Raw genomic sequence first — 17,429 nt, 5'->3', positions numbered from 1 at the left:
GATTAATGGTAGCCAATCAACGCCATGGCCAAAAGCATCATCCCTCTTCTCTCAAATGCTGAATCAATTGCATAAGCCAGTGCACCTTCTTCCTAATTCACTAGGATGAGACTCTTAGTAACCCAACACTCCAGTGGGTATCAGCATCCTGTCAAGGGGGCTGGCTAGTGAAGGATCACATTCCAGAATCCCAAGATGAGAGCATTGTTTTAAAAAAACCGTCTGTTTTCAGATGAGTGTCCCTCACACACCCCGCCCTACCCCCAGGCAGACTCGGAGATAGGCATTTGAGTGTGAGTGGTTTATTTGCGTGGTGATCTCAAGTGGGACCATGAGGGTATGAGACGGGGAAGGGAGGCCAGTGAACAGAGGATGTCCTTGAGCACATTCCTGCTGGGGGCAAGTGGGGCTCAGGCTTGGAGCGGAATTCTGGAAGACAGAATTATCCCACCCAAGGGGTGATGGACTAGGGTATTTTATCCTCCAGTCGAGGGTGCTTGTGGAAGGATGCTGCTGACAGGCTCAGAACAGCAAGGGAATATGGGCGAAACACCAACCTGTGTCAGCCACTCACCCGCCCAGCTGACAAATATTTATTGGATACCCCCTGTTCTTGGGACCGGGGATACAGCGGGGAGGAGGGACGTGGGAGCCCCACTCTTAGAGAGTCTGCCTTCTAACTGGGGGAGGCAGACAATAAACTAACACACAAAACAATGACAGGGCGTGACCTAGGGAGAAAAGGGGGAGCCAGCCAGCCTCGGAAAAGCCTTCCAGGCACAGGGAATAGCAAGGACAAAGGTTCTGAGCAGGATGATCGAGCGTGGTGCACTGTGTAAGGGAAAGGGAGAGAGGAGAAAGGCGCTTGGCACCTGCCTTGGGGACTGCGGGGTTGACTTAGGGCTTTGGCACGGAGTTTAGGTTTTATTCTGAGTGCAACGGGAGGCATCGGGAGGTTGAAAAGGGCGCAGTTTGATTTCTCTTAGAAAGCTGCCTCTTGTTGCCACCTTTCCACCGTTTTCCACCTGCACGAGTAGATTAGCATTCAATGTTAGGCTCTGGGAATACCGAGAAGCAGGAGTCACGGGTTCCGGCCCCTGAGAGGGTTCTCAGTTCTCTCTGCTGCCTCAACCCTGTCCCCACTACCTCCCCTCTCCGAGGCCCACACATGACACAACGCGATCCTGTTGAAATCTAGTTTATTTTGATTGGTTTTGCATGGGCGGGGCGGGGCTGGGAGACCGCGGGGCCCCGAAGCTCCGCTCTAGGGATGGTCGTCCGCGTCCTCTGCACTGCGGCGGCCGAAGTCCATCCATCCGTATGCCTCTTCATCTTCCTCCAGCCACGGTCCCTGCTTCTTGGAGAGGTCTGAGGGTCAGAAGTGGGAGAGGATGCGAGCATATGGGATGGACGTCTAGCCACTAAAAACCAAGGCCAGGGCCAACCCTGGCTGGGTGAGGCAAGTAGGGACTGCCCTCACATCTCCCACCTGCCACCAGCTGTGGGGGACCCTGGAGATCCGACTGCCGTCGGTGGTGAGAGGCTACGTCCTGCCGGTCCGGCCAGTGTGGCTCCAGGCCCCTACTGGCCGCCGGACCCGAGGCTGTATCCTGCAGCTGGGGGTGGGGCTTCCACGAAGCTTCAGAGAAGGTGGCCAGAGTCAGTGCCAAGATCAGCAGGCACACACACAGTCGCTGCATCTTGTCTGCAAGGGAAAGAGAGGCGGAGCTGAGAAGTGGGGCCTGGACCAGCCGGGCTCTAGGTACCTCCCTGCTGGCAGGTGTAGTGCCATGTGGGGGCGTGGACTGTTCCTCAGTTCGCTCAGCCAGCTCCGGCCAGCTCCGCCCACCTCCCCGCCCCCGCAGCTCCCAAGCCCTGCCCCTTCCCTCCTCACCTATCCAAATCAAAGCGGTGGCTGTCTCACAACCTAGAGCAATGGTTTTCAAACTTCTGCAGACTGTGAGGTCGTGTGAGTGGCTCTGTAGATGTTTACATCTCGTAATTTAATGTGAATTTTTATTTTTTATTTAAAAATTTTAAAAATGTTTATTTTTAGAGAGAGAGAGGCAGAGAGAGAGAGGGAGACACAGAATCTGAAGCAAGCTCTGAACTGTTAGCACAGAGCCTGTCACGGGGCTCGAACTCATGAACTATGAGATCATGACCTGAGCTGAAGTCAGATGCTTAACCCTGAGCCACCTAGGTGCTGCCAACAAGTTTGTTGTTGTTTTTAATTTGAGAGGGGGTGTGTGTGGAGAGTGATTCTTTAGCAGGCCATGCTGAACCCCACCTCGAGATCATGACCTGAGCTGAAATCCAGAGTCAGATGCTCAACCGACTGAGCCACGCAGGTGCCCCTAAAGCAAACTTTTAAATAGTAATACCAAAGGGCACGTTACAGACTGCATGGTATGGTTTCTCTTTGGAGACCACCAGCATATTCAGTGTGGTTGGATCACACCGACTCTGTGCAGCCCTCAGAAAGAAGGTTCTCCTGCCATTTTTGCTTAAGAGGAATATCCTGTGCTTGTAATTAAGCAGTTAAAAATCAAGCTGTTATACGGGCGCCTGGGTGGCTCAGTTTGTTGCACATCTGACTCTTGATTTTTCATGGTATCATGGCTGATGGGTTTGAGCCTTGCATGGCGCTCTGCGCTGGCAGCCGGTGGAGCCTGCTTGGGATTCTCTGTCTCCTCGCTCTCTGCCCCTCCCCCACTAGTTCTCTGTCTCTGTCTCTCTCAAAAATAAATAAACTTAAAAAAGTGAAAAAAAAGTTAAGCTGTCGACACTTCCCTGCTGTGTCAGTACGACCCGAGTTTGGAGAAACGATCATACAGAAATAAACTGGATCTTCAAACGAGTCTAAAATTCCAATGTAAAATTCTATTCTCAGCACTTGTGTTCTTTCTGCCTCCTTGCTCGGATTGGCTTCATCAGAAGTACATTATAAAGAGGTTACCTTCGAGGAACACATTTATGTGAATAAATTACTGTTTTTATCTGTTTTTCATTGTGGAGCTCTCTGTTAGATTTCCTTTGGAGGAGAAAGGGTTCTTGCTGCTAAAGAAGCAAGCTTAGCCTCGTGTATTTTCCAACATGGTGGCTACTAGCCACATATGGCTCTTTATATTTAAATTAATTAAAATGAAAAAAATTCCCTTCGAGGATGCCTGGGTGGCTTAGTTGGTTAGCTGTCTGATTTTGGCTCAGGTCATGATCTTGCAGTCTGTGAGTTCGAGCGCCGCATCAGGCTCTGTGCTGACAGCTAAGAGCCTGCAGCCTGCTTCCGATTCTGTCTTCCTCTCTCTGCTCCTCACCCCCTCATGCTCTGTCTCTCAAAGATGAATAAATATTAAAAACAAAAACAAACTCCCTCCAAACTAGCCACCTCTCCAGTGCAGCTTTGGCTGGTGGGTACCATATTGAACAGTCAGATACAGTCCCCATCACCATGGAAAGTTCTTTCAGACAGTGCTGGTGTGGGAAAGAGGTTGAGATGGAATCCAGAAGCCCTGGGCTCTGTTTCCAACCCTGCTCCATAATTGGTGTGACTTTGGCCTGTCACATCTCCTCCTGGGCTTCAGTTTTTCTCCCAGAGATGGGAGAATAGCCTTTGTCCTTCTCGGGTTGCAGGACTGGGGTGAGCAGGGAGGCAGAGGGGCAGGGCAGGGCCCTGGTGGAAGCAGCAGGAGAGGAAAGGGGTGCGAACTCCTCGGTGGGTTCTAGAGCACCAAGGTCCTTTGGTGCATGGAGACATCCCATCAGCCCTCTTCCCGCCTCTCCACTCCCCTACCTGGGTGCTCTCACCTGCAGAGCCAGGAGGTTGGTGATGCTGTAGCTGGCCTGGTTCCTGCCGGTGCTCTGCTCTGCTTGGTGCTCCAGCCCTGCCTTTTAAAGCCCTTGAGGCCCCTCCCAACCCCCCATGAGGTCAGCCTCCCCCGCAGCAAGACACAAAGGGGTGGGCACAGGTACATCACTCCTGCCCCTACCCTGTCATTCAGTCATCACATGGCGGGGAGGTAGGGGAGTGGACCTCGCCGTGGTGGGGGCAGGTGCAGGGTGCTGGCAGTTCCTCATCTGGGCACGAGGGCAGGCAGGAGACAGGCTCCCTGGAGTCAGTAACAGTGCCCCCTGCCCAGTCCTTCAGAGTGCTGATGGCAGCATCCCTCTGACTATGTCCCACTGGGGGGCAGATGAGGCAGATGCCCCCAGGGACCTCGGATTCTGGGGAAACATATTTCATCCTACATTGGTGTTTGAAGAGCAGGGCGTGTGTGGATGTGGAGTGATGTATTGATCCGCTGTCCCCTCTGGCGAACTCTGCAAACAGGACGTGAGGTAGTTATCAGGGGCAATGGGCCGTGGGCTGATCCCCCGCTCCCTGCCTGGGGGCTGCATCCTGTTGCCTCTTCACCTCCTTTGCCTGGAAACCCCCGAGTGAACCCCCCCCTCCCATCTTGTGCCCTCTGTGCTGGCTGGATTCAGCTTGCCGTTCTTCTCCTTCCCGGATCTGCCCTTTATCCCCTGCCTCTTGGAACCCCCCCCTCAATTTGCACAATGCACTCACCACTTTTCAATATAAAAATACATCTTGAAAATTTTTTAAAAAGTGTTTATTTTTGAGAGAGACAAAGAGATAGAGCATGAGCAGGGGAAGGGTGGGGTAGAGTGAGAGGGAGACGTAGAATCTGAAGCAGGCTCCAGGTTCTGAGCTGTCAGCACAGAGCCCAAAGTGGGGCGCGAACCCATGAACTGCGAGATCATGACCTGAGCCAAAGTTGGATGCCTAACCCACTGAGCCCACCCAGGTGACTCCTAAAAATACATCTTAAAGTGGTTAGCAAACAGACTAAAGAGTTTGCCCAAGATGTGCCAGAAAACCAAATCTCATGCTCATTGACTTATTTGATGAATTGCCGCCTTGACCTGCTTTGGACAGACGTAACTAGCTCTAGGCTGTTCTTGACTTTTCCACAGTTGGCATTAGAGCGTTGCCTCTGGTTCATGCGTCATCACAGCCCCTTCTTGTCCGGGGGAGTTCTGATGCCCGTTGGGAGCCGGATAAGGGGCAGTGGTATCCATGCTCACAGCCAGCCTTGCCGAGAAATTAACAGGTGACGAAGCAGGCTGGGGGGTGGCCGAATGTCCGGCGAATAACCACTCCCATCCAGAGCAGGCCTCAGTGACTCAGTGGCTGGAATAAGTGAAAATGACAAAACCAGAACAGGCATTAGTGGCAGTTGATCAAATCCAGAATCTCGGAGGTGGAAGGGCCTTTGAGGGGGCGTGGGAGACAGGGTGGCGTGAGGAGCAGCTCTGTGCACACGCGAGAGGAATGGCAACATGTGTTGCCATGGTGATGGAAAACTAGAAGCTTTTCTCAGAGCCTTGGTTGCACCAGAACACAAGACTCCTGCAGGGGAGGGGGGAGGGGTTATGCCCACCTTAACTCTCTCCCTGGCTGTTCTTCTCAGGCTGGTCACACTGGGTGGGGACACCACCAAACAGATTTGTGTATCCCACCAACAGGCGACTGAGGGCACTGGTGGGCAAGCAGGGGGGGCTCTGCCCTGAGTGGTGAGATGGCACTCCCCCCAAGGTGCTCACAATCACCAGACGGTATGTTCTGCCCTCAAGGGAACCGTGTCCAGTGGGGAAGGAAAGGGTTTCCTGGCCCTGCCCTTTTCCAGGTGTTGGGCCTTGGGTAGGTCTCTCCTTCTCCTGGAGCTATTTTCTTCTTCAAGAAATGAGGAAACTAACTTGGGTGTGGGGGTGGGGGGAGGAGTCTTGTGAAGGTGATGTACAGAAAGCACCAGGCACAGTGAGTTTGCGCCTTCTCCCGTCCCCTTATCCCCCTCGGGCCTCAGGTAGCCTCATCTGTGAAATGGGAGTCATTCATTCCTCCCTCAGAGGGCTGCTGTGAAAGGGAGATGTCACAAGGTCTGTGCACACACTTTGCACACATCAGAGAGCTTCTCCTTTCCCAAGGCTTAAGGATGGTGATTCTCTAAAAAGCATCATGAGTGAATCGAAGGTTTTCCTTCCCGCTGGCTGTGACTCAAAGGGACACTTGTCCTAGTCTGTCCCTGCAGGAGGTGGCTGGGATGGAGCCTGTGGAAGTTGGACCTCTCAGAGGCCAGCACTGACCCGTGTACAGAGGATTTTGGAACCATGAGGCCAGAGGGGACTCCTGCCTCCAACACTTTGACTAGCTGGGTGCCCAGAAAATCCAGTTGCTGAGTCTACAAAATTGAAGACCAGATCCCAGACTGACCCTGGGGCCAGCTGCCTCCCTCTCCCTGAGGACCCTGCACTTTTTCTCACCAGAGTGACAATGCTGTGTCCCCAGATCCGATAGGCTCTTTGCACGAATAAACATAGTTGCTCTTCACCATGGTCCTTGGATGTAAGTACTAGAGTGTCCCTATTCCACAGATGAAGAAACTGCGGCTCAGACAGGTAAAGCAATGCCTGTCCTGAGTTTCCAGGACCAAGGAGACCTGGGACTGAAACTCCTAGTTCTGGGATCTTTCTCTTCCCAGGGGGGGTGTGGAGGGCAGAATAATCATCCTCCAAAGATGTCCACAGCCCGATTCCTGGGACATGTGAATAGGTGTGGTTACATGTCAAAAGGGACTTCAGATGCGATTATAGACTTAAAAAATATTTTATTTATTTTTTTGAGAGAGAGAGACAGCGTGAGCAAGGGAGGGTCAGAGAAAGAGAAACAGAATCCGAAGACAGGCTCTAGGCTCTGAGCTAGCTGTCAGCACAGAGCCTGACGCAGGGCTCAAACCCACAAACCGTGAGATCATGACCTGAGCTGAAGTCAGATGCTCAACCGACTGAGCCACCCAGGCGCCCCTGTAATTATAGACTTTGAAATTGGGAGCTTATCCTGGATTGTCTGAGCGGGCCCAGTTTATAAAAATTTATTTTTAATGTTTATTTATTTATTTATTCATTATTTTGAGAGAGAGACAGAGTGCGAACAGAGGATGGACAGAGAGAGGGAAACAGAATTTGAAGTGAGCTCCAGGCTCTGAGCTGTCAGCAGAGAGCCTGACGGGGGCTTGAGCCTGTGAACTGTGAGATCGTGACCTCAGCCCAAATCGGATGCTCAACCGACTGAGCCCCCCAGGCGCCCCTGAGTGTCCCCAATTTAATCAGACAAGCCCTTAAAATGTTCTTTGGTTGGGGCCCTTGGGCGGCTCAGTCGGTTAAGTGTCCATCTGACTCTTGATTTCGGCTCAGGTCATGATCTCACCATTGTGAGGTCCAACCCCAGGTTGGGCTCCTTGAACTGAGCATGCGGAGCCTGCTTGGGATTCTCTGTCCCTCTGCCCCTCTCCCATTCACACACACTCTCAAAATAGAAAGATAAACATAAAAATAGTTCTTTGGGTCAAATGTCCTTTGCTTAAAGGCAGAAGTGATGTGATTGAAGGATGAATCAGAGGTTTGAGGACCGAGGAGGATTCTATCTGCCCTTGCTGGCTGGGGGACCGGAGGGGCGGGCAACAGGTTGAGGTGGCCTTAAGGAGCTGGGAGAGGCCCCCATCCGAGGCCCTAGGATGAATTCAGCCAACATCTGGATGAGCTTGGAAACAGGTTCATCCCCAGAGCAGCCCTGGTGACGCCTTCATCTTGGCCCAGTGAGCCCCATGCCCCTGGGGACTGGCTTCTACAGTTTGTGGTGATTTACTGGGACTTAAGTACTAGGGCTTCCAGCCCCGTGAAGTTTTCTGTAGAAATCGTGAAGTAAGAGAAGAACTGGCCCTGAGTGAATTTGCCTGTGATTTTTCAAATACAATTACAGGGGGCGTTTGTTACAGTAGCAGGCCACGCATCTGTTCCATTTCCCTTCCAGGTGGTGAGCCCCTGTGTAAGCCAGGGCTGGCATAGGCCCCCGGGGTAACAGGTGGATGTGATCGGCCCTGTCATGGCTTCGTGGCATTTAGATTCCGGGGCAGGGGGTGCCCCCCCAAAAATAGACATAGTAACAACAGTGGGGGGGGATTTTCCCTGGGGAGGGAAGACTCCCCAGGGCCCACTCTGCATGCCTGACCCACTCCCCCCTGCCAGGGCCGGCCCTGGGACATAGCAGAACCAGGCAGCTGCCACCGCCATCAGCAGCCACCAGCCACCTGAGGTTCCTCCTGGGTAATTGATGGTGGCCGACAGAGAGGGTGGGGATGCCTCGGTCACTCTGTCTCAGGCAATGGGGCCTTGGAGGGGTGAAGGTGCTGAGACAGTGACCCCCGGAGGCCGCATGGGCACCCGTGGTCCCTCCTTGGGTGGGGGGCTGGGAGGAGCAAGTGGCTTCATGACGCCTGGCCTCACCCACTGTCCCAGGACCAGGCTGCTCTGAGGCTGAGCTGGAGAGGGCCCCCCCTGGATGAGCTCAGGGGCCAGGTGACTGCCCAGCTGCCTAGAGGGGAGAGCAGAGGGGACCCCACACTCCAGCCTTGGCCTCCTCTCCCTGGCCCCCCTCTCCTTCACATCTGATGCCCACCTGTGTCTTTGGCGAGGTGGCTCTCAGCCCACACCTCACGTTAGGATCACCTGCGGAGCTCTAAACCCAGCCCCGGCCCAGGGCGCTAATGAGAAGTCTTCTCAAATCAGAAGCCGAGGTGAGACGCAGGCGGCGGCTGGTGTTTGTGTATGTGGAAGGGCAGGACGAGGAGGCTTCGCAACCCCGGGCTGCATCCGAGCTTTGCCACTTCCTGGCTGTGATCTAAGACGAGTCGCAGGCTTAGGATGCTACCCGTACCTGCCTGGGAGGGTCAGGGTGAGAGATGAATGACACACCTGTAGCCTTCACTTGGTCTCTGATGCATGGTACGCTCTAGGTCAGGGTCTGCTACTATTATTATTTAAAAAAACTTTTTTGTTTTTTTATTCATTTTTGAGAGACAGAGAGAGACAGCACAAGCAGGGGAGGGTCAGAGAGAGAGGGAAATACAGAATCAGAAACAGGCTCCAGGCTCTGAGCTAGCTGTCAGCACAGAGCCCGACGTGGGGCTTGAACCCACGAGCATGAGATCATGACCTGAGCTGAAGTTGGACACTCAACCGACTGAGCCCCCCAGGCGCCCCTTGCCTTCCATATCTTAACAGTGATACCTTCCACTGTTGAATGACAGGGCCAGTCTTAACAATCAAAATCGATGTAGCTCTTTCCGACAATGGGCCCTGTCCCTGTGCCTTAATAAAAATCACCTTTTTTGCACCAAAAAAAAAAAAAAAAATCAAAATCAAGCCCAGAGGCTGTTTGTGGAGCACTTTAGAACTGTGCACTTTAGAACTGTGCAATAAATCTTACTAAAAAAAAAAACCCTGTAACAAGGTTGAAGTCTAGTTAATGAAGTATTTAGGTCAAAACATTATTGTACAGTTAGTTTGAAATGCATAAAAATAAGATGGATAGATATGAGATCAACAATAATAAAATATAAATTATGGAATCTAGGTGGTGGGCCTATAGTCTTCACATTAAAATTAAACTTTTTGGTGCATTTGAACATTTTTGTAATAAAATATTAGAAAGTATTTTGTTTAGCACTCTCAGTGGTTTTAAGATGGGAAACAAATCCTAAAAGCACCAATGTGAGTAGAATCTTTACTCAGGTGCATTTTATTTTATTTATTTTAGAGGGAGAGCACGAGTGAGGGAAAGGGGCAGAGGAGAGAGAGAGAATCCTTTATTTATTTATTTATTTATTTATTTATTTATTTTTAAAAAATTTTTATTTTATTTTTGATACAGAGAGAGACAGAGCATGAGAGGGGGAGGGGGAAAGAGAGAGGAGACACAGAACCGGAAACAGGCTCCAGGTTCTGAGCTAGCTGTTAGCACAGAGCCTGACGTGGGGCTCGAACCCACCAACGTGAGATCTGACCTGAGCCGAAGTCGGAGGCTTAACCGACTGAGCCACCCAGGCGCCCCGAGAATCCTTTTTTTTTAATTGTTAAAATGTTTTTATTTATTTTGGGAAAGAGACAGAACATGAATGGGGTGGAGGGGGCAGAGAGAGGGAGACAGAGAATCTGAAGCAGGCGCCACGCTCCCAGCCCGATGCAGGGCTCGAACCCACGGACCACGAGATGGTGACCTGAACTGAAGTTAGAAGCTTAACTGACTGAGCCACCCAGGCGCCCCAAGAGAGAGAATCTTAATCAGGCTCCATGCTCAGCGCAGAGGCTGACATGACCTCGGGATCATGACCTGAGCAGAAATCAAGAGTTAACACTCAACCGACTGAGCCACCCAGGCCCCCCTCAGGTGAATTCAGGGTTAAGGGTTGGCCAGGTGAAGCTGCTTGCTTGCGCGGACACCGGACGGGGGAGGGCGCGGAGCTGGGCGCCCGGCCAGGCTTCTCCGGGCTGCGTGTGCTGCTGCACCTCTCGGGCTGCAGCCTGCGGCCCAGCATCTCTCCAGAAGCCCGGCTCCTGCTGAATCTGGCTTTGCTGTGACAGCCAGTCCACCTGCCTTCCTTCTCACCACCCACCTTCCCCCTCTGGGCTCACTTTCCTCCCTCCCACCTGACCCCGCCAGTGTTTCACTTCATTCATGGGTGGTGCACCAGGGTGCTGCCCCTGTCCTGCTTCAGAACCTGCCAGGCTTGTCCCCACCCTTTCCTCAGCTCCTGTCTCCCCGTCCCTTCCAACAGGATAGTTCCTGAAAGTGGCCAGTTGATTCCATTGCAAATTAATAGTCGGCAGCTGGATGGTTGCCTGGCAACCCTTGTGCTTTAGGTTCGCTGACTGACCGTCTGACCTCAGGCTCCTCCCCATGTGACCACAGCTGTCTGAGTCCACCTCCTCTTCTCCTTTCCTCCATCACTGGAGGGGATCCAGCCCTGTCAAGTTCAGTGTCCCCATGGTGGCCCTTCATCCCAGACCCTCCTGCCAGCTCAGAGACTTAATGCCTTCACTTTTCACTCATTCATTCATTTCTAAGTGCCCACTTCCTCCCAGGCACTGTGCTCACCCTGGGAACACAATGTCCATCAAGAGGGTCTTTGTTCCTTTTCTCTTAGGGAGAGACAGTGTGATATGAGCTTAAGGAACCCTGGATGGCTGGGGTGGGGGGTGGGGGTGGGAGTGAAGTAAGTGGGAAAGCCTTCTATTTCCCTGAGACCCTGAAGCTCTCTTAAATGCAGGCTTTCTTGTGTTTATAACACATTTCCACCTCCCTCTTCCCCTAATAATGATGATTAAAATTTAGGGAGCCCTTTGGCCAGGCCTCCATGCCAAGCACTTTATGGGCATTATGTCTTAGAGCCCTCACCACAACCCCATTGTAAAACTATTGCTGCTAGTTTTAGCTGAGGAAACTGAGGCACAGAGAAACTGTTAATGCAGTGAAGCAGTTCACCATGGACTTGAGCATCCCTGAATTTTCTTGCTGAGCATGCCAAGAGTATAAGGTCATGACCACTCTTTACTCAGGCCATTTCTCAGGTTTTCGTTTGCAGTGAGTGATCTTGAGGGATGAGGTAATGTCTCCCTATGGGATGTGGAGCAGATGGGCTTACTACTTCCTACAAAAGCAGATTTCCTGTCTCAGTGTCCTCAGCTGCCTCACAACTACTGTCCGTGTAGCATCCATATGGGTCCATATGGTGTTACCAACAAGGAACTTGGAAGACAAGGGTAACTGATGCAAATTTTGTGGCCAGCTGGGTTGTGAGTAATACAGTTATTGTCTCTGATCCAGTCTTGTGTCTTCTGCCTGCACTGGTGAAAGGTAATAGGAGAGCTTATTAGCTTGTGTGTGGGGTAAAGTCAGATGCCATTCAATCCAGTGACTAGCCTGAGACACAGCCCATCAAATGCACAGCTGAGGCTTGAACCTGGTCAATTGGATTCTGCAAGCATTAAAAAAAAAAAAGCCTTCCTGGAGCACCTGGGTGGCTCAGTCGGTTGAGCTTCTGGCTTCGGCTCAGGTCATGATCTCGTGGTTCGTGGGTTCAAGCCCTGCATTGGGCTCTGTGCTGACAGCTAGCTCAGAGCCTGGAGCCTGCTTCAGATTCTGTGTGTCCCTCTCTCTCTGTCCCTCTGCCACTTGTACTCTGTCTCTCTCTATCAAAAATAAATAAATTTAAAAAAAATTAGAAAAGGAGTGCCTTTCCTTGTCACCGGCTGAATGTGACCCCTTGCCTAAACATGGCTGAAATAAATAGTTCAGGTGTCTGTGCAGTGGTTTGTTTAGCACCTGACTCCCCAGCTAGAGTACAGACTCCATAAGAAAGAAAGTGTGTTTTGCCTTGTTCGTTGCTGAACCCACACGCCTTATGAACCCCCATCCTGAGTGAGTATTCCATAAATGTGAATGAATGAGTGAACAAACGAATGCGTGAACACAGCAAAGAGTTGGCAGTGGGCGCTGCACTTGAAAGAGAAGTTGAAGCTGGAAACAGAGCGTTAGGATCATGAACCCTGAAGGCAGTCATGACCTGGGGGGAGACCACCAGGGAGAGGCAAGGAAAGCCGGGACTGTCTTAGTCCCTTTGGAACTCCTACCTTTGGAGACGGGAGGGATGGAAGGTTCAAGCAGGCAGAGGGGTGACAGGGTGGCTGGTAGGAGACCTCATCAGAGTCAGTGCCACACGCTGCAGGAAGCAATTGTAGGAGACGAGGAGACCCAAGACCCAGTCCGTCCTCCCTGCTGGAACGTAACTTCCATGTGGGCAGAGATCTTTGTTGAGTGCTGTATCCTCAGTGCCTCAAAGGGTGTCGGGCACATACGAGGTGCTGGATAAATGTTTGCTGGATGGATGAATGAATGAATGTTCATCCTATGAGAAGTTTAAAATTAGCAGGGTTATCTTCTGTGATATCATGATTTGTTTTCCTTCCTTTGCATTTCGGTTTGGCAGAGCAGCGGAGAGAGGGTGAACTAACCCAGTGGTTCTCAGAAGGGGTATGTGGTTTTGCCCCCTCACCCCAGAGGGGCATTTGACAATATCTGGAGATAATTTGGGTTGTCCGTGCCTGGGAAGGGGTAGTGGGTGAGGTCCGAGATTCTGCTAAACACCCTATGATACACAGCCCCCTCCTCCTCAACAAATAATTCTTTGGGCCCCGATAGGAATGGTGCTGAGTTATGTGAGGCCCCCAGTTACATGAACCCACTGGGAATTGTCAAAACCGGGCAAGCTCTCTATGAAGCCGTCCACGTGAATGTCTTCTGTCCTGAGCCCGGCTGCCAAGCAGCTGCGTTCTCGCTCAGGGAATCTCCACTTTTTTGGACTCAAAATCCTTTCCCCTGTCATACCAATGATCTAGAGGACCACCTTGGGAGCTTTAGATCCTTTTCATCGAATGCCAGGCATATGCCCAGCATTTTAAGTCAAAGATAATTTGAGGTTGGTAAATTATAATGAGTTCTCTTTAAAGTTCAATTTAAAATATAATCTGTAATAATCCTACCACATCAAAGACAAATTTTGATGTTCCCCTTGTAAAAAAAGTGATAGAACACTGTTTAGATTTTAAAAAAATTGTTTATGTCTATTTTTATTTTGAGAGACAGACAGAGAGTGAGGGGAGGATGGTCAGAGAGAGAGGGAGACACAGAATCTGAAGCAGGATCCAGTCTCTGAGCTGTCAGCACAGAGCCCGATGCGGGGCTCGAACCCACCAACTGTGAGATCATGACCTGAGCCGAAGCTGGATGCTCAACCAACTGAGCCACCCAGGCGCCCCAACACTGTTTAGATTTAATTAGAAGACAAAGCATGACTTTAGACCAATTCAAAAGTGATATTGCATCACGTTCGGTTTTGAGAACAAATATATATTAAAATGCAGATTTAGATTTCATTGTGTACTTAAACAAATCTAATGATCATTGGGGTCCCCTTATATTTGTTCTAGCTTTTGTATTCTTTTTCCTAGGGGGTGAAAGAAGAGTTTCAGGCTACTCACATACAAGCACAGAGCAAATCACACACGAGAGATGTAGGCTGGCTCTGGCTCCAATTAGATGGAGCCAACATTGTATTTTCTTCTTCAGCTTTGTTTTTGACATTCTAGAGACCTCTTAATCAGATGGATGGGAACTGCGGGTCTTATGGGGTTCCATGGGGGTGAATGGCTAGATGGTCATCACTCATGGGCCTCCCCGTAGTGGTTCTGGCCTGCGGCTCTGGGGGCTAAGCCCAGGCTTGGTACCACAGAAGGACTTCCCAGCTGATGGCCTGTGACAGTCAGGCTTCTGCATCTCTTAGCCGGTGCAGTGAACTCAGTCCATATTCAGCTCATAACTGTTGCTTTCCATACTTCAACTATTTTGGGGATTTTAAATGCACACCTAAAACCATAATGGAGGGGAGCCTGGGTGGGTCAGTCAGTGAACCGTGACTGCGACCAAGGTCATGATCTCACAGTCTGTGAGTTCCAGTTCCTCGTCGGGCTCCGTGCTGGCAGCTCAGTGCCTGGAGCCTGCTTTTGATTCTGTGTCTCCCCCTCTCTCTGCCCCTCCCCAATTGGGTGTGCACTCTCTCTCTCTCTCAAAAATAAACATGAAAAAATAAAACCATAATGCAAAATGTACTTATAAATATTAAAAGTCATAATGTTACTGACTTTTTTAAAACCAGTTTACAGTTACAGTGTGAGGTCTGCTAATTTTATGGTGCAAACTGGTGCTTCATCAGCTTTGTTAAATGCAGGTTTTTAAAAAAGAGTTGATTATTTTACCTTTTTTTTTTTTTTAAATAAGGTTATTTTTGAGAGAGAGAGTGAGAGAGAGAGAAAGTGCATGCAACCAGTAGAGGAGCAGAGAGGGGGAGAGAGAATCCCAAGCAGGCTCCACACTATCCTAGCACGCTATCAGCCCGGAGCCTGATGGGGGAGGGGCTCCATCCCACTGATGATCCTAACATCATCACCTGAGCTGAGACCAAAGACGCATAACCAACTGGGCCAGCCGGGGGCCCCTAAATGCAGATCGTTAAAATGAAGATGGGTTTGGGAGGTGTGGGATCGGGCTTGACATTCTAATGAGCTCTCAGAGGATACTGAGCGTCAAGAGTCTGCAGTTCTGTCTCCCAGGTGGACCGTGGAACCTAGCTAGGTCACATCTCTCTGCCTTGACTTTGTCCTTGTGTTTGTTTTCTACTGTTCCACAGAAATGGAGAGCCAGTGACTTGACACACACAAAAGGCTTTCGTATTTTATGTTCCACGTTAATGTGTTTGACCTCTGCGTTCCCTGTGCTTCCTGTTTTTAACCAGTTGTCCATTCTGGGTATAAACTGACCATCAAGGGCTAAGATTAAAGACAATTTAAACTGTGCAACCACCCAGACTGCCGAGGCGATGGCTGGCGACAGCGGCTTGGGAGCGAGGCTGTGGAGTCGGCTGTTGCGTGTGTGCCTTCTGCCCAGCACTCGCTCGGTCTGGGAGCTGTTTAGAAATATTTTTAAATAGTTATTAATTTTCAAAGTCGATATGGGAAAAGGCACATTGCTGCTTGCAATGCTATGCCTGGGAAACCTTTGTTAGTCCCTGGGGCTTTGTAAGCCTGGGGAGGAAATCATAGGCCAGTGATTCTTAGGTGCTTTGGGTAATGGGCTCTTTTTTTTTTTTTTTAATGTTTATTCATTTTTGAGAGAGACAGAGCATGAGCTTGGGAGGGGGAGGGGCAGAGAGAGGGGCAGAAGATCTGAAGTGGGCAGAGAGCCTGATGTGGGGTTCAAACTCACCAGTGGTGAGATCATGACCTGAGCCAAAGTTGGATACTCAACTGAATGAGCCACCCAGGTTCCCCTGTTTTGGGTAATAGACTCTTTTAAGAACCTGATAAAAGGGAGGCGACTGGGTGGCTCAGTCAGTTGAGCCTCCAACTTAGGCTCAGGTCATGATCTCCATGGTTCGTGAGTTCAAGCCCCATATTGGGCTTGCTGCTGTCAGTGCAGAGCCTGCTTTGGATTCTCTGTGTTCCCTCTCTCTCTCTGCCCATCCCCGCTGGTGCTTGCTCTCTCTCTCTCTCAAAAATTAGGAAAAATCTTGTTTAAAAAAAAAGAATCTGATAAAAGCTCTGGGCAATCTTGCAAGAAATGCCCACATATGTGGGATTTAACGTATGTGAAAATGCCAAAATCTTAGGGGTTGGTTTCTCAGATGCTGGTAACCAAGTTCAGACCCCTGGCCACCCCCTTTTCAAACCATCTTAAATACTCCTTTTCTTTAAAAAAGTTTTTTTTAACATTTATTTATTTTTGAGAGACAGAGAGACAGGGCATGAGTAGGGGAGGGGCAGAGAGAGTGACACACACACAGACTCCAAAGCAGGCTCCAGGCTCTGAGCTGTCAGCATAGAGACCGATGTGGGGCTTGAACTCATGAACCACGAGATCATGACCTGAGCCAAAGTCGGCTGCTTAATCAACTGAGCCACCCAGGTGCCCCTCCTTTTCTTTTTTAAAGATTAAAAAAAAATTTTTTTTAACTTTGAGAGAGAGAGCATGACCAGAGGAGGGGCAGAGAGAGAGAGGGAGAGAGAGAGAGAGAGAGAGAGAGAGAGAGAGAATCCTAAGCAGGCTCCATGTCGTCAGTGCAGAGCCTGACACAGGGTTCAAATTCCTGCACTGTGAGATCACAACCTGAGCTGAAATCCAGAGTTGGACACTTAACTGACTGAGCCACTCAGGTGCCCCTAAAGATTTTATTTTAAGAAATCTTTGCATTTAATGTGGGTCTGGAACTCATAATCCTGAGATCAAGAGTCACACGCTCCACTGGCTAAGCCAGCCAGGCGCCCCTTACAGTACTCTTGATTTCTTTCCCTGAAGCTTAGCTCTGGTAACGCTTCTCTCTTGCTCACGTTTCCTCACCAGCTCCCATTAGCCACAGCAGTGTGTCCCCAGTGTGGTCTGTGGCCCTCCTACATGAATTGGCTGATGTTAAAAAGGCAGGTTCCGGGGCCCCACATCAGGATCTCTGGATCAGAGGCTCTGGCTCTAGAGGCAGGGCCATTTCCCGGAGCTTGAGGGCCAGACCTGCTGACCTCAGGGGCTCTGTGGTACCTCCCACCAAGTGAATAAAAGGCACCCACAGACGTTTTCTGTAGTACTTTTGGAAAGGTGTTTACAAACTACAAATCTAAGTAACAAGTAATATCGCTCCTTTTCTAGAAATGTTTTTTACATTTACGTATAGTTTGATAAGAATTATATTACAGTTATAACCAGCGTTACCTTCTGTAGCGTTTAACACTTATTCATTCTGAGTTTTGCAGTTTTGGGGTCAAATTTGGGAAATGATGAATTTCTTTCAGTTCCTAGACATTTTTGTAGGCCCTTGAAAAGCAGGAGGGTTGCTTGGCTAACCCCCAGCAAAGCTTGGGTGTCCAGGGTGGGGCCTCTAATCTCAGTGTTTTTTTGTTAAATCACGACCCTGAGATCAAGACCTGAGCTG

General features: G+C 50.3%; 1 protein-coding gene and 1 long non-coding RNA gene across 2 annotated transcripts; one reads left to right on the top strand and one right to left on the bottom strand.

The window, feature by feature from the left end:
- Positions 1-1,182: 1,182 nt before the first annotated feature.
- Positions 1,183-3,904, bottom strand: GAST (gastrin). Its single transcript, XM_029928338.1, has 3 exons — positions 3,808-3,904; positions 1,490-1,705; positions 1,183-1,368 (listed from the first exon to the last, which is right to left on the bottom strand). Exons 2-3 carry the CDS (start codon positions 1,698-1,700, stop codon positions 1,265-1,267), a joined length of 315 nt encoding a protein of 104 aa, XP_029784198.1. The 5' UTR covers positions 1,701-1,705; positions 3,808-3,904; the 3' UTR covers positions 1,183-1,264.
- A 1,467-nt stretch (positions 3,905-5,371) lies between these two features.
- LOC115282356 lies at positions 5,372-6,396 on the top strand. Its single transcript, XR_003904606.1, has 2 exons — positions 5,372-5,619; positions 6,080-6,396. It is a non-coding gene; the product is annotated as an uncharacterized LOC115282356 (long non-coding RNA).
- The last annotated feature ends 11,033 nt before the right edge of the window (positions 6,397-17,429 follow it).

Source organism: Suricata suricatta, chromosome 17 (genome assembly GCF_006229205.1).
Source record: "Suricata suricatta isolate VVHF042 chromosome 17, meerkat_22Aug2017_6uvM2_HiC, whole genome shotgun sequence".
In the NCBI taxonomy this organism is placed as follows: Eukaryota; Metazoa; Chordata; class Mammalia; order Carnivora; family Herpestidae; genus Suricata; species Suricata suricatta.
The sequence above is the reverse complement of the archived record's forward strand: the minus strand, read 5'-3'. Positions and strand labels throughout refer to the sequence as shown.

Coding starts and splice junctions, on each gene's coding strand:
- GAST (XM_029928338.1), bottom strand. CDS start 1,700: ATGCAGCGACTGTGTGTGTGCCTGCTGATCTTGGCACTGACTCTGGCC. Junction 1,369..1,489: donor TCCCCCACAGCTGGTGGCAG/GTGGGAGATGTG, acceptor TCTGACCCTCAG/ACCTCTCCAAGAAGCAGGGA.